This window comes from Lissotriton vulgaris, chromosome 7 (assembly GCF_964263255.1).
Source record: "Lissotriton vulgaris chromosome 7, aLisVul1.2, whole genome shotgun sequence".
NCBI lineage: Eukaryota > Metazoa > Chordata > Amphibia > Caudata > Salamandridae > Lissotriton > Lissotriton vulgaris.
The window spans coordinates 619,372,102-619,388,958 of NC_141695.1; the positions used below are offsets into that span (position 1 = coordinate 619,372,102).

A 16,857-nucleotide genomic window follows, 5' to 3' on the forward strand; every position below is an offset into this window, starting at 1 on the left:
GAGATGATTTAGAGTTGCTTGACCTTCTCGTGGGTTTTGGCAAGGTCCGCCCAAATCAAAGTCACCTCCACTGTGATGGCATCCGTGCGCTGCTCCATGGATGTGTGCACCCCGGCATTTGCCTCCATTACGTTCTTGAGCGAGATCTCAGCGGCTTCGCTCCCCAGTCCGCCAGTGTGATCCGTCCGGTCTGCCTGCTCCAGCACCGGGCCCTTGGGGCAGGTGTACTTATTAGTTTGCTTTGCTGCGTCGCTTTTGGCCCCCTGCCACTTGCCACTGCCGCCAGTTCCAGGGTTTGCAGCCGCCCAACCTCGAGGTCCCCCACCAAGTCCCTCTCAGGATATGCTCCCCGGTGAGTTGTTGGCGAACTTCAAGTCTCTAATATTGCCACACGGGTCCACCACCACCGGGCGTCAGGTGCTGTGTTGTATCGTACTCCCGTATTGTTATCACTATGCTGATGTATATATTATTTCTCTAAAGGCTTGTGGGCAGTGCAAGGTTTAGAATGCAGTTTGGAGTCAGTAGGTCTCCAGCCCAAGGTATTCAGTTAGAGTTGTGCTCAGGTTGAGGCGCTGTGCTGCCTGGCGCTTGCCTGTGCTTTTCTGTGTATTTCCCTGCAGTTGAATTAAAGCTGTTGAAGCATTTCTGCCTCCGAGTTTCATTACATGCAGGTATCTCTTGGCGTCTGACTCACCCCAGTGGTCTGCTGCGAGAGTCTGACCCCCCTGCGGTGGTTGGCACCGTCACCTACTCTCTCCTCCTTCCTGGGGGATATGGTCCGCAGGCTGTGGCATGTAGGATACAGTGGTTTCTCAGCAGGGGCTCATCCATGTGCGACACTGTTCCCGTAGCGAGGCAGTCACTCCGTGCCCCACCGGGAGGGAAGGATCTCCAGCGGCTCGCAGACCGGGCCGCAAGGTTGATTAAACCGCGCATGCCTGCCCTCAGGTGTGAGCGCGTAGGCCCCTGCGGTCACTTCAACCCGATGCTTGTGTCGCGGGAGGGCCTCAGGATCATTCCCGGCCTGCTTTCCTCTGTTCAAGCTCGGCGGAGCTCGGAAACGCTGTGGGAGGGTCGCAGTAGCTTCCCACTTCGGGAGCCGGATTATTTCAACGAATGGTGAGGTTGTCGGCTAGGGAGAGCGGAGCTCTCTCAAAACGCGGCCATTACGCTGCTGCGCTAAACCACGCCCCCGCCAATCAGTCTTGGCCCTGTTCCTCATGCAAACAGTCCTGTCGGAACTGCCATCCGGGACCGGAAACAAGCATCCTGGGACCGGTTTCGGTAGAACACCCCTCATCAGCAGGCTAGATTCGAACCAGTGGCAAAGTGAACAAGGGACCCACGTCAGGGAATACCCTGCCCACTTAGGGTGAACAAAGCAAACACAAGGAGATGATGGACAGAGCGTTGAAACTTTCAGACACTCACCCCAGTCACAGATATGGGTTGAATCCATCATCGTTCTTTAGCTCACTTCGTCACACCAGCTCAGACCAAGCCAAATGCAAATCTGTCTTGACTTTGTTTCTCATGGGTACAGTCCAGCCCAAACTGCCAAGCCAGGTCTTCCCTGTACCGGAACCAAGCATCCTGACACCGGTCTGGGGCAACACCCCTCATTAGCCAGGCTAGCTTGAATCCAGTGGCAAAGTGAGCAAAGGACCCACGTCTGGGCATTCCCTGCTAATTTAGGGCGAACAAAGCAAACACAAGGAGGATGGCAGAGCGCTGACATTTTCCAGACACTCACCCCCAGTCACAGACCTGGGTTGAATCCATCATCGTTCTTTAGTTCACTTCGTCACCCCAGTTCACAGACGTACACAGGCCAAAAAAGCAGGGGGGTGGAGAAGCACACTAGATCAGATGTAGCAACATGAGCACAGCGGAGGTGGGGAAGAACATGAGGGAGACGGTTGGAATACACACGCACTCCCATTGAGTGCTTTATAAAAAAGAAGAAAAACATTCAGAAAACTAGACACTGGTAGAGGCATAGAAGCCGCCAGCCAGATAGGTGGTAAACAAGCAATGATCCATAGGAGGACCAAACCTTAGCTGGACATGCTAAAACAAATAGACAGCAAATAGAAAGCAATAAACAGAGAATAACAAAATAAAACAATAATGATAAGCAGTGGGTGGACTGCATTCCTAGGTCAGCTTTCAGCAGGTCCCCAAGAAGTCTTTCGCAACCAAACAGCTCCACTGTCCGGTAGGCTACAACATCAAAAAGCATTCCCCTGAATGGGAGCAGTGCAAGGATAGAAGTCAGCCTATCAAAGGGATAGCAGCCAGCCTATGCTTCAGGGGAGGGACAAACAAAAGAAGATGAAGGAAAACCACTGAGTAAGAAGAAAGCAAATCAGTGACAAGAAACCCAACCAGTGCTAAGCATTGGCCGATGTCTAAGCCAACTCTACATTTTTTATATTTTCCTCAAGAGATTTTCTCCTAAAAGCTGTGTGGCAAGGTCTAGAAATGTCAGTGGTAAGCAGGATGCTTCCCTTAAAAGCATGGGCCTTCTCTTGCGCAGAGCACCATTCAATTAGAAGGGAAGGATAACATGACAGATCTTACCAATGCCGAACTCCACCAGTGTCTCACTGTCCTCTGTAAGCATGTCCAAGAAAAGGTCGATAACCTGCAGCTGCCGCAGATGTCCATAGTTTTGAGGATCATAAGCAAAGTTTGCCAAATTTGCCAGGACTTGCTCTTTAGCCTCTAAATTACAAAGAAGCGTAAATCAGAAATTGACATGGTATTGGTAAAACATGATACAATGTGCAGAAGGAGTCTTGCTCTTCTACAAACCCCAAGACTACTTAGCTTGCATGCCAGTTGTGTCCTGCTATGGATCAGGCCCACAGAGCCTTGGCCTGGACCCACGTACACTCACATACCAGGCCAATTCTGATCATGCCTGGAACCCAGACTCACTCAGGATTTGTGCAAAACAATGTTCTGACCAGGGACCCAGTTAGCCAGGTTGAAGGCCAGCCCCATCCAACCTTTGAGCCCAAATATAGTGTCATGCCACCCCAAAGCCCCAGTTCCAGGACTACTTGCATGTAAGATGGGTTTGTGCAGTGACCATGCTCTATATAAATGATGTTCAAGGACCAAGCCTCATTGTTTGCCTACATTCGGGCCTCTTCATGCTCTCATGCCAGCCATACCCTTTCCTGGACCTCTGGGCTACTGATGCTCCATTGAGGCTCCCTCAGTCCCCTATGCAGTGGCAGGCAGTAAAACTGACATTTTAACAATCAAATAAAACCTCAAAGACTTTCTGAATATTGGGGTTACAGGAGGGGAAGTTTTGGGTTCTAGCTCTTTCCTTTTTGAAGAAATGGGTATTCTGCTTGTCACAGTCAGAACTTCCTCTCTACTTTGCATAACCTCAAGAATCCTATACACTGTTCTAGTTTAAAAACATTGGTTGTGCTATTAGTATCTTGCTGTAGAGAACACACGCACTGCATTTTTCATAGGAACAGGCAATGTAAATAGTCTCTGAATAATCCCTGGTCACTTATGCAGCAACCAGGTGGATCTATCCAATGGGGAAGTAAAACTGCATTTTTGATGAGAAAAGTCCAGTGTTAAGTTTAGACACTTAACAACCAAGTATAATAAAGGATTCTTTAATCTAGGGTAGTTTCAAGGCAGCTTTCAGGGTCTTTACTTCTACTACGTTATGGTTAGTGACTCTGATATATGCAGATAGTGATAGTAACCATGAAGGCTACAGTTGTAATCACTATATTTTACTGGAGGTCCCAGCCCTATTCTTGCTGAATCCAGTGTCAATCAATCAGCATGTGTATAGTGCAACACTGTCACCCTAAGGGGGGATCTGGTCACTTAGGGTGCTTTGTCTCTTTCGAAGAGCCTGGTCTTGAGCTTCATTCTGAAGTCCGCCAGGGGGGTACTGTGCAGAGATGGAGGGGCAGGGTGTTCCAGGTCTTGGCAGCATTTTAGGAGAAGGAGCGTCCCCGGTTGCTGTAAAGGATGCGGGGGGTGCAAATGTGAGTGAGGTGGATCGCATGTGTCTTGCAGATAGAGGGAAGTTCAGTCGTTGGTTGATGTAGGATGGTCCATGGTTGTGTAGGGCCTTGTAAGGGTTCGTGAAAATCTTGAACTGGCATCACCCTCCCAGAAAGTACTGTGGGCTGGACAAACTCTCTTCAGAGTCCAAAGAGAAGCTTAATCAAGACAAACTTTACTCTACCGAAAGCGGTATGAAAAGAGTCACCATTGTAATACAGTTTTGTTGCATTCAAATTTACACACACTGCTGGCTTTTGGCAGTATCTATGGTCTCTCTAGCAGACATCAGGTGGTTTCCACTCAGTTTTGGAGCAAGACCACTGACTCATTGTCAGTGAAATTGCTCTCCATCCCTCGCAGCTCCACCATTAAGTGAGTTCTTTGCCGAGCCCCTGCACTCTCGAGTGTTGGTGTTCGAGGCCCTCCTCCACCCGCAGATTTCACCTGGTCCTCATCCCTGGTGGTCCAGTGGACCTCTGTCTCCATTCTCTCGCTCCGCTTTTTCTCTCCTTTTTCACTCGTTTTTTCCCCTCACTTCTATCTCCCCTTCACTCTCCTTCTGTGTATTTCCTCCACTCTTTCTTGCACTTTTGCTGCCTTATTTGCTCTTTTCTCTCTCTTTTTGACTTTTTCCTTTTTCAGGCCCTTTTCCCTGCCACTGCTGCCCCAGTGCCCCCCCCCCCAGCACGACCAGTGCGACCGACCCAATCCAGCTCCCCTGCCAGCTCCCGTCTCCCAGCTGCCCAGCCCAACCCGACCCCTACTTAATGGCGCCGCATAGCAGCCGCGCTGCCGGTGCGCCAAAGGCAAGCCCGCCTGCGACCAGCGCCAGGAACCCTGGATCTCTACACCGCCACCGCTACGACCCAGCTGTACTCCACGCTCTCAACCCAGGTTGCAACAACAACTGCAAGCTATCCTCACCAGCCGACACCCACGGACCCTTCAGCTGTCACCGCTGCCGGCACACCTGAGCACTGCCAAGACCACGGACCCAGCGCAACCCGCCCGCAGGAACACAACCCAACCGAAGACCCTGCAAAGCATCCTCCCTAATCGTCCGATCCCTCCACAAACACGCCACCGAAATCTGGGACCTCCTCGACAGCACCACCCCAGACATAGCATTTTTACCGAAACCTGGACAAACACCACCTCGGGACTCGCCATCACCATTCCCCAAGGATACAAGATCTCCAGGAAGGACTGCTGCACCCGCCCGGAGGAGGAATCGCCATCGTCCACAAATCAACCCTCTCCTTGAGCACACTCCCAGACGAGCCCACAGACCTGATGGAACACCTTCATTTTAAGATACTGGCCAGCCCTACCTCCACACTCCAAGGAACCCTCATCTACCGACCCTCTGGACCCCGCTGACTTTTCGCCAACTCCATCACAGACATCATCTCCCCGCATGCCATCGCGTCCACCAACTACACCTTACTGGAATACCTCAACTTCCACCTCGACAACCAACTGGACCACAGCACCACATCCCTCTTGGACAACCTCCACAACATTGGACTCTGTCAGATCGTGACCGAACCCACACACTCAGCAGGACACACCCTCAACCCCCTCTTCACAACAGGAAACTCCATCACCTTCAGCCAGACCACCGAACTCCCATGGACTGACCATCGATGCGTCCACTTCACCTTCAGAACTTCCACCATCTACAGACACCAGCACCTGCTCCCACGAAGAAACTGGACCAGAATCACTGACGACCAGCTAACCTCATCACTCAGCAAATCTACCCCAACCATAGCAGAAAACGACGACCCCAACACCGCAGCCCAAACCCTGCACAGATGGATCTCCGACAGCGTCAACACCATAGCCCCCCTCAGGAAAAACAACAAAACCCATGCCAAAAAAGCTAGAGGGTTCACCACCGAAATTTGAGAGTCCAGACAAACTTGCCGCAGTCTCGAAAAGGCCTGGAGGAACACCAAATCCACAGAAGCCCACAACAACTTCAGAGCCGCCACCAATGCCCACCACCAACTCATCAGAAAAGCAAGGAAAAAAGTGATTGACGACAGAATCTCCACTCATGCACACAACAGCAAAGAACTCTTCAACATCATCAAGGAGTTCGCCCAACCCACCAGTGAGCCCAACGACATCCCGCCCTCACAAGACCTCTGCGACAAACTATGCACCTTTTTCCACCACAAAATCAAGAGCATCTATGACAACTTTGACGAAGACAACCAACACACTGAACCCTCACCAACCACCCCAGACACCCTGAAGCCAGCGATCGACAACTAGACAGCCCTCACCACCAAAGACACACTTAAAATGATGAAGTCAATCCACTTCGGGGCCCCACGGACCCCTGCCTCACCACATTTTCAACAGAGCCGCCAACACCATCGCACCCGTGCTCTGCCACACCATCAACTGTTCCCTGGCAACCGCCTCGTTCCCCGATGACTGGAAACAGACTGAGATCACCCACACCTGAAGAAACCGTCGGAGGACCCCACGGACCTCAAAAACTACAGACCCATCTCCCTGCTCAAGTCATCGAGAAAGCCATCAACAGCCACCTCGCCACATTCATCTAAGAGCACAACATCCTTGACTCCTCTTAATCCGGCTTCATAAAAAGAACACAGTACGGAAACCGCCCTCCTCGCCGCAACAGACAACATCCATACCTTACTGGACAAAGGAGAAACAGCAGCCCTCATTCTCCTTGACCTCTCAGCGGAGCTCGACATAGTCTCCCACTGCACCCTAATACGCAGAGTCCACGACCCAGGGATCCAAGACAAGGCCCTCAAATGGATCCGCTCCTTCCTCTCCGGCAGAACGCAGCGGGTCAGACTCCCCCCTTTCCTCTCGGACCCAACACTTACCACCTGCGGAGTCCCCCAGGGGTCCTCTTTTAGCCCTACGCTCTTCAACATCTACATGGCTTCGCTCGCCCCCATCGTCAAAACCTACGGACTCAACATTGTGTCTTACGCAGACCACACCCAACTCATCATCTCCCTATCCAACGAACTCAACACCGCCAGACATCACTTTCGAGAAGGCATGGAAGCCGTCGCCAAATGGATGAAAAACAGCTGCCTACAACTAAACACCAGCAAAACGGAAGTACTCATCATGGACCCAAACCCCGAAACCTGGAACGACACCTGGTGGCTCACCACCCTCGGAAACCCGCCATCACCCACGGACCACGCACGCAACCTGGGAATCATCCTGGACTCAGAGCTCAAAATGGACCACCAGATCAACTCCGTCTCGTCGTCCTGCTTCCACACCCTCTGCCTCCTACGTAAGACCTTCAAATGGATCCCCCTTGAACACAGAAAGACTGCTACTCACGCCCTGGTCACCAGCAGGCTCGACTATGACAACGCACTCTATGCCGGAATAAACAAAATCCTCATCCGCAAGCTACAGAACATCCAAAACGCTTCTGCAAGACTGGTCCTCAACCTGCCAAGACACTGCAACATCTCCCATCTCCTATCTCCCAGACACTGCGCACACTCCACTGGCTCCCCATCGAAGCTAGAGTCACGTTCAAGATACTAACCCACATTCACAAGGCCCTCCACGACACAGGCCAGCATACCTGAACAGCGGACTCAAATTCCACGCACCCCAAAGGACCTTACGTTCAGCCCAGCTCTCCTACGCTGTTGTCCCCCGCACCAGAAAGACCAGATCGGCAGGCCGCTCCTTCTCCTTCCGCGCAGCCGTAGCCTGGAACGATCTTCCGCTCCACCTCAGACAGATATCATCGCTCCCCAGCTTCGCAAGAAACCTCAAAACGTGGCTCTTCGACTGATCCCCTCCTTGATGGACTGGAACCTGCGACCCCCCCACCCTCCCAGCTTCTTGAGACCCTTACGGGTGAGTGGTCGCGCTTAACAAACACCTGATTGATTGAATTTTCAGACAGGTACTACTTGGAAATATCTGTAGGGAAGCTGTGGGAGGTAACTTGCAGTCAGAGTGCTGCCACTACATGCTTGATGCTTCCTTATGAAGTGATGAAAAATACGGCAGAGAAGGCTTATGAGATTGTGTGCTTGATGTGCATTGGCTGCCTGGGCTGCATTTAAGTCTGTAGCCACCTATCTTCTTGCTGGGAAATGTACCATTTGTTTGGGAAGTAGAGATGAGTTGGACATAGTAGTATGATAGTTGTCAGGGTTAAACTTCAAAATGCGAATAAAAACAGGTTGCCGGGGATATCGCTGCAATATGAAAGGTCAGCAGGATCTAACATAGTGCCACAGAATTGTGGAAGCGAGGTGCACTTAAATGATTAAGACAAACAAATGCTCCTCCCACAGGTGGTTGGTGTGAGCTGAAGTGTCCATGTGTTTTATTCAATACACACTGCTTGCATTCAGAAAAGATGATCCAGTAGTTGTCTAGAATAGGAAACCACACCTGTATGGTCACAGTTTTTTTAAATCAAAATCCTCATGCTAGAGGTGACCACAGTTAATGGAGGTGCAGGGGAGTGGGAAAGGACCAGGCACAGGAATCAAAATTAACTTCTGGTGACATACAAAAAACCTTTCCCCACCAATAAGATCCGTAGTTCAGAAAAAGGCTGGACAAAGATTGCAAAAATTAGCCCAATCACATATATGTCATTCTGCTTTCCATTCTGAAACAATGGAAGTAGGGTGAGTTCACTGCATTTTTTATTTGTTTACCACGAATTTCCAAAACGTACTAATAATGAAAGTGGAAACTGTCTAAGGGGGTATGCTTATACCTCATCATGTGAACTGGAAAGAACAAGTTTCTTTGGTAACTAAAAAACAGTAATAGCCTCGCGTGCAAGAGCCAGTCTTGTTCTGTCAGGCTTCAACCTACTAGGCGCTTTCTGTCCTGCCCTTGCATGAGCAGGCCGCCAGTCTGCCTCTGGTTTGAGCCAGCTAGGGCTCATCCCACTGGTGCATGTCCACCTCTGGAAGCCCTAGGGATAGTGAGAGTGGCTTGGAACATGAACCCCTACTCAGACCCTGGCCTTCTTCAGCCTACTAAGAATGTGTGCCATTTTAGCCGTTAAAGGCAATATAGTTTTAGCCCATGTTGCCAACTTTAATAGCTCTTCCACTTTGCTGTTCACTGGGGTGTATCCGTGCAGCAGTCAGAAGTATGCCTGGCTTTGAAAGGCTGTATGGCTCTCGGTTACGTCACCAACATTCTTTCCTGTTCCAAATGTTGTTTTAATGTAAGCTATCATTTTACTAATTTGGCACTATCCCTGCATCGTGCATATTGACATATGAAATGCAAAGCCTTCTGTGATATCTCTCTTTTGGTGCAATTGCACACAGTGCTCCATTATCTCTCAGACTTGTTTGATGTCCTATATAACTACCTGTATCTTTTATTCTGTATGTTATAGTGCCACGCCCCTTCAATACGGAAACTTCTACCCTAGTTGTTAAGCAACAGTGCCTCCAGTAGTTGTGACTCCACTTCTAGGTGGGCTCATGCATGGTGTATATACCCTCACTGTTACCAATCTGTCCAGGGGTGGAGTCTCTTTCACTCCTGGGTGTGCTCTAAATTACACACTTTCTGGTTGACTCCACCTGTCCACATGTTAAGCAGTCTGATGGTCTCTACCTTAGGATACTGACCACTTTTAAAATGTCAGGCGCACGTGGCTGCATAGATTTTTCACACTCTCCACAGCACGTCACGCTTCAGCGCTGCAACATCTGCCCCATCATGTTTATGAACCTCAAGCACCCCACCCAACACCTCACATGTAGATCAAACTACACCAACCAGGCCAATAGGTCGCCATGGGAGCACCCGGTGGCCTTGCCAGCAGTTTGAAGCTCTATATAAAAGCTATCATGCAATACAATATAGACACGTAACTCTTGGTCTAAGACTATTCCATTCTTAACGCCCTTTCAACAACGCTTTTGCTGCGGGACAGACAATATGCAGATTTTCTATCTGAAAAATGTCAGGCCACTAGACGGCCTGGTACCTATAAGCTGGCTTCAGGAGAGCCACAGGATGGGCTATCAGTCATCATAAGGTAACTTATTCATAGTTCATCTTTAGTGGGATATCACTATTTGTGTACTGGGTTTCCAAACTTGAAATGTATCACTTTCTGTGCCTTCTATAGACCAGGCCTTACAACGACTTCCTCCACAGAGGAAAAGACCTGGCCTACTTGATAAACGTACAGCATTAAGAGTGGGCATAGACTGATGTTTAAGCACCTAGAGGCTGTTCAACAGACAGGATGAACATTATGTCATCAGGAACCTTTGCAGCGGCAGCTGTGTCACCAAAGTATTGAACACTCGTCTCCTCTAAGGCCTACCCATGGCTCTTCCACCTAGAGTCGCCTGCTCACTCACCTTGGCTGTCGGTGTCCTGGAACTCAGTGACCAGGGTCTGCAGGTATTCAAAGCGATCAGAATCCGCAGCTGCCCCCCTCCTCGCCTGCATCCTGCGATCTGCAGCGCCCACCAGGCGTTGATCACAAGATGCTGCTTTCACTGGGCAGTGTCTTTACGAGGTGTCGCTTTCATCCAGAGCTTCTAGTACCAGATGCTGTTTTCCCCTGGCAGGCTGTAGTCAATGAGGCTCCCCGAATTCACTCAAGCGGGCAGGCAAGGAACGCAGACGAATATAAGCTTCAAAGTTCTTAGTTCACTCTGCCACAAGCACCATCTCCAGGTGGGCTAGGGAAGAGACTGTCGAGCAGCAGCCACCATCTAGGAAATATAAAACCAACAAGCAGGCATGTTAATTTATTATATCCATTATTAAAAGTTATAGCCATTCAAAAAGCCCATCTCTGCATTTTCTTTGTATGTTTAGGTCAGGCTAAGTTTTAGCTACCTCTTGCTACTGACATTGTTGCAATTCTATGTTTAAAGGATGCTCTGGAGCAGCTGCGTTTTTCTGCCAACTGAAGGTAGTAGTCCATGATACAGAATCTAGCTTGTGCCAGAAAGAAATAGTGTATTTGAAAGAGGAAGTAATACATAAAAGGGCTCATTTAGATGCAAGCCAAGCAAAAATATCAAGGGCAGCTTTTTCAGCGAGTGCTACGTCTGGGACTCCAAACCTAACCGGCGGTAAAGCACAAATACACAAGGAGCAGAGAACAGATCATACATTTTCCCTTCAAAAATAATCAAGGAAGATTTTTTGTAGGTGCTTCTATGGCTTGGTGCTGTGACTAATGAGTGCCATCTAGGATGGAACCTGCTCCCCCAGGGCTGGGCTGAGCCTCCTCTATCGCACTGCCCCCAATCTGTCTGGGTGAAGACCACATTCCCCGCTCACAACACAGAATCCAGATTAACCCCATGGCTGGACTGAGCTAACTACTGCCTTCCACTGACGAATGAGCACCAACCCAATGGGTGGAGATTAGTGGTGTTCAACTAATACCACCGGTTAGGAGAGGGAATACTCCTAAATGCCACCCTACCAAGTAGTTCTAAGCTCCCTACTAACCAAACAGCAGGTCTGGGTCCTTGGAGAGTTTAAGGAGTCCTCTGTTTCCAGCAGTACAAGACCTTCCTATGACCCACCACAGCAAAGCAGAGCTCTTGTGTGCCTCTGCACACTAGAGAGATGTCAGTCATCCTCTCCTAACTCCAAGGGATGCAGGACTCCCTCCTCCACCCCCACCAGTCTGTTACGGCAGCTCAAGGGCAGGAAGGAGGTGTCTATCAACTACACCCCTTTTATGGTTTAACTCTATTTTATTAAGATTTTTGTAAACGGAGTGTCAATATTACAGCCCTGATTACCTACAGCCACTGGCGGGTGGGGTGATATAAATCAGGCTCAGGACACAACTAGGGAAATGTAAAAGAAAAGGAGAGGAACCCCTTAGAACCAAAGGAATAGGGTTTAATACAATTGTATCGCAAAGAAGGTTTCCTTTGGATTATACTTTAAAGACTCATTTCACGTAGCTACCCATACATTCAAATACTCATCCTAATCACACAAGATCTAACAGTACTCATCAACCATGTGCTTAAGGAAAATATAAACATATACCCAAGGTAAACAGTACAAGGCAATATAAATCATTTCATAGGTTAAAAGTCATTTAAAACATCCATGACACAAAGTCTAAAAAATAAATTCAAAAAATCGTCCACATAATACTATACAACAGAGTACACAAAAAGACAGCACAATATGTCATCCGAACTATACACATCCGTGATATCACAATAATCTGAGCTGGAACCTGATACTGCTGTGTTGATACGTAATCTATGGTTTCAGTCTCTTCACAGATTATGATAAAAGAAGATGTGTTGACGCGTTTCGATGGACTAGCTTAGAAAACCATCTTTCTCAAGACTGTGTATATGCCTCTCAAGCAGACTGATTTGGACCGGAACATTTAAAAACAACCTGTATGATGAGACACAAATGTTAATATACATTTCTAAAACAGTATTCCACTTGATAATATTAATTCATTGTAGGATAGGTAAACAGCGGCCCACACATTTCTAAACTGCCACTGATATCATAGTTGCAGTTACTGTCTATTTTTACATCGTCAAAAAAAGGGCTCGGGCCTATAATTTGTACAAGCTGACCATGGCCAACACTCACATACCACACTACTAATTCAAAAAGCAAACTCCTGGGATCGGGATAAAGATGTTATTATCTTATTCACACTATTTCATTTTTAGGTCTCGCCTGTCGATGCGCATGCGCATCGAGCTTGCGAGACTATGGGGGCTTAAACACTCTTTAACCAACTTGCAAGGAATCGTGGCGATTCCTTGCAGTGCCCGTGAAATTTAAGCTCAATGCGCATGCGCATTGAGCTTAAAAGCGCGTGCACATGCCCCCAGCCGCCTGCCTTGCCCACTCTCTCTCTCACAGCCTCCCCCAGCTCCGCCCCTCACTTCTTGGTTGCACGGCCGCTAGGCCGTGCCTCCCCTACTCTCCTCCCCCCTCCTCCTCCTACTCTCCTCCCCTGCCTGCCGTGTCGCACCTCTCCCCGCTCCGCCCCCTCCCCTGCCCGCCGTGTCGTTCCCTCTCATTATGGTCATATCTCTCGCTCTCTCCCGTAGCACACTTGCCCCCCTCTCCCTCCCCCTCCCTCACCCCCTGTCCTCCCACCCCCACTCCCCACCACGTCCTTCGCCATTTTCTTGCCAGGCTTAGGAGTGAAGGACCGGGCCAGCCACAACAAAGCTGGCACAGTAAAAATATACCTTTCTGCCAACTGGGAACACGCTGCCTGTGAATCATGTAGATGTATTGAAACTATTTAAAAAGATGATATGCCTGGGACGCGCAAAAAGGCCTTTTATTTTTTTGTTATGTGAAGCTCTGCCTAAGCCAGGGCAAAGTATGTTTAATACCAGTAAGGCGCCCTCGTGGCAGTACTGACGTTGACTTCCAGTGTGTGCCCTAAAAGATGCATTTCTCGATCCATGGCCCGTTCATCTTGGCACCAACACTATAATCTCCCAGAGTTAGAGACGCGAAGTACGCCATAAGCACCGGCCATACAAATAGGTCGCAGCAGCATTTCGTTTTTTTCTAAAATACATAGATTTTTCTCGCCTTCTTTTAAGAGCTTGTGTTTGGCAGGTATTACGATCTGCCGGAGGAAAGAGACGGCAAATATTTGTCATCCAGGGAAAAAGGAAAAAAAACGTAATGGGTTTCTGTCGAAAATGGAAGCTGAATTTTACAATCTTTCTTTATAGGCAGCGTTCTCCGGAGCTTGTCTCTCTCTTTGTCTCGCTCTCGCGCGCGCTCTCTCTCTCTTGAGTTCACGAGGGGCTGCTCGAACACTCCATTCTGCCAGTAATTCCCTGCTGTTTGCGGGTAGACGGTCTGGCTGCAGTTTATTTATTTTCTGTTGCACAGCAGAATACAAAATTTACCCTTTCTCTTAGGTTATCACCTCAGAAATCAGACTGAAGGCGCGTGTGAGCGCTGTCAGTGTGCGCATATTCACCGAGGAGCACCCACTTCTAAGGCCTCATTGCGAGCACCCTTTGTTGGCTGCCATAATGAACGCACTTTGTAAAACCCATCAGGTGATAGCCATATATGGGGTGCAATGGGTACAGCACATTTTGCAGATAACATGTATTTTAATGCTCACTGCAAAAAAATCTTCATGTCCCGGTAAATATATTTTCCCATGTTATATACCTACATTGCTGCACGCATCACAATTGTGAGCTGTGCGGGCATCATAGTTCGTGATGTTTACCACTCCCAATAAACTCTAATCCCTGTGCTGTTGGCTGCTTCAGATGCTCTTTTCTTGCCTCATTAATCAGGGCCTTCTCTATGCAGCACAACTTTGCGCATATGGCAATTATGACATGTAAAAAATCTTTCTCTGGAAGACTTTTTCCTCAATGGAGTTTTATGTTGGAATAGCTGTTGAACGCAGATTTGAGCATCTATTTTTCCATCAAAACCTCTTTATCGTGGAAGTTTTTCACTCACGTTTGTTTTCTAAACTATTCAAAGTTCACTCCGTATTTTCCCTCAGGCGCACTCCTCCCACACCCCCGCTCCGCCCCCTCCCCTGCCTGCCGTGTCGCATTTCTTCAGTTCCCTCAGCCGCACTCCAGGCCCCTGCTGCTTTCACACCCTCTCCCCGCTCCGCCCCCTCCCCTGCCCGCCGTGTCGCATTTCTCCTCCCCCCTCCCCTTCTCTGCCTTCCCTCCGTCTTGTCTCTTTTGGTCTTATTCTTGTTCTCTCTGGGTCTCTGATCCCTATATTTCCATCTCTTTTCTGCACAATGGTCATCCCTCTCCCTATCTTTTCTCTCACTTTCTCTCTCTCTCTCTCTCTCTCTCTCTCTCTCTCTCTCTCTCTCTCGATAGCTCCCTCACTCTCGATGCTAACTTCTCTATTTCTCTCTGTTGCGGTCTGCTCACCTCGCTCCCTTTCTACCCATCTATTTTGTCCCTATTTAATTATATATTTTTTCCTCACTTTGTAGCTGCCATTTCATCTCGCTCTACCTCCCCTTATATCTCCCGCTTTCTGTCCCTTCATGTTCCCTCTCATTATGGTCATATCTCTCGCTCTCTACCGTAGCACACTTGCCCCCCTCTCCCTCCCCCCTCCCTCACCCCCTGTCCTCCCACCCCCACTCCCCACCACGTCCTTCGCCACTTTCTTGCCAGGCTTAGGAGTGAAGGACCGGGCCAGCCACAACAAAGCTGGCACAGTAAAAATATACCTTTCTGCCAACTGGGAACACGCTGCCTGTGAATCATGTAGATGTATTGAAACTATTTAAAAAAATGATATGCCTGGGACGCGCAAAAAGGCCTTTTATTTTTTTTGTCATGTGAAGCTCTGCTTAAGCCAGGGCAAAGTATGTTTAATACCAGTAACAAATGCTATAGGTGTCACATTCGCAAAAGTTATAACTATTAGCATTGTAAACGACAAAGCTATCAATTTAGCTATTTTAAAAACCAACACATAAATAAAATAATTGTCATTTACAAGACCAATAGCTCCAACTTTTCTAATGCGAGACCTATTGCATTTCCAATGCTTGTTAATGAATCTAAACACTGCTCCTCACTTTATGGTGATTGTGGGAGGATGATGAAAAAAAGGGCGTCCTCATTCAGTAGCTTGAAATTTTAAGTACGTTTTATAGCCTCCGTCGTCTTCGAGCATACCCTAACTCGAGTTTGAGGACGTTTCTAGGAATGTCATTTCCCAACAATTAACTCAATTAGATGTACTACCAGCTTTGGAATCAGTGTTCTGGTTTAGGTTGAATTCCCCATTTTGTTATGCCATCGTCCTCACCTTTTATATACGCAGTGTAGGGCAATGGTGTTTTTTTCATATACTCGTAAACTCCTGTAACGGGAAACTCCTGTGAGTCGTTATGTTTATCAGATCTATAAGGAAATATGATAAATAATCGCATTGTCATGTACTGGCTTCTACAATAACCATGGCCTTTCCTATCACAAGAGGTGAAAGTTGTATACATACCTCCAGAGTGGGGCCTGCCGCCTCCCCTCACTAAATGTTTAATGTCAGACTGCTTAAATATCGACAACCCTTCACTGATAGGTGCTGCGTGAACAAAGAAGAATATACATGTCAAAGACATGTCCCCATCATCTATATATTCAGACTCACTAGGAGCATTTAAATGTTTACAAGTTTTGTGCTATATTGTCCGCTCTCAAGATAACCCGCAAGGTACTTGGAACATCACGAGACTACGGACCTCCCCTCGTTTCCACTGGTCCCGAGTTCAAAATACTCCCTATTTTTGTAGTACATCCCAGGGGGCAGTTTTGCAATATCGCCCCTGTGAACAAAAGCAGCTGCACTGTTTACCATGGGCCCCACCCCCCCCCCCCACGGCTGGTCTGATACAATTGCCAGTGTTGCGTGTGAGGAGCCATTGCTAAAAGGATGCAAGTGGGTGGCTTGCATGTGTTTTAATATGCACGTAGGGGACTAGGTGGACCGCCAGTATGCTGGAGAATATTTTGGGATCCACGTTCAGCAAAGATCTTGGGCTGTAAGAGGCACAGGTTTTCCCCTGGTTTGGGGATCACTGTGATAGTGGAGTCTCTCATGGTTTTAGTGAGAGTCCCTGCAGAGCTAAAAGAGTTGTATAAGTGGGTCGGGAGGGGGGAGAGTAGGGGGTGCAAATGCTTTATAGAAGTAAGCAGGGTAGCCATCTTGAGCAGGGGCCTTTCTCGATTGTAGCTGGGCTATTGTCGGCAGTACCTCTGCCATTTGGATATCGGA

General features: G+C 48.5%; 1 protein-coding gene across 2 annotated transcripts in view; it reads right to left on the minus strand.

Moving 5' to 3' along the window:
* ARMC7 (armadillo repeat containing 7) overlaps positions 1 to 16,857 on the minus strand; it is a 141,862-nt gene that overhangs the window by 94,926 nt on the left and 30,079 nt on the right. The window contains exons 1-3 of one of the 2 annotated variants that reach the window (XM_086930787.1): positions 11,859 to 11,906; positions 10,449 to 10,808; positions 2,587 to 2,730 (exon numbers count right to left, since the gene is read on the minus strand). In XM_086930787.1, coding sequence (XP_086786913.1) covers positions 2,587 to 2,730; positions 10,449 to 10,539 — 235 coding nt within the window. In that variant the 5' untranslated portion in view covers positions 10,540 to 10,808; positions 11,859 to 11,906. Of the gene's footprint in view, positions 1 to 2,586; positions 2,731 to 10,448; positions 10,809 to 11,858; positions 11,907 to 16,857 lie in introns of those variants that run through there. The other variant, XM_086930786.1, reaches the window with a different exon arrangement.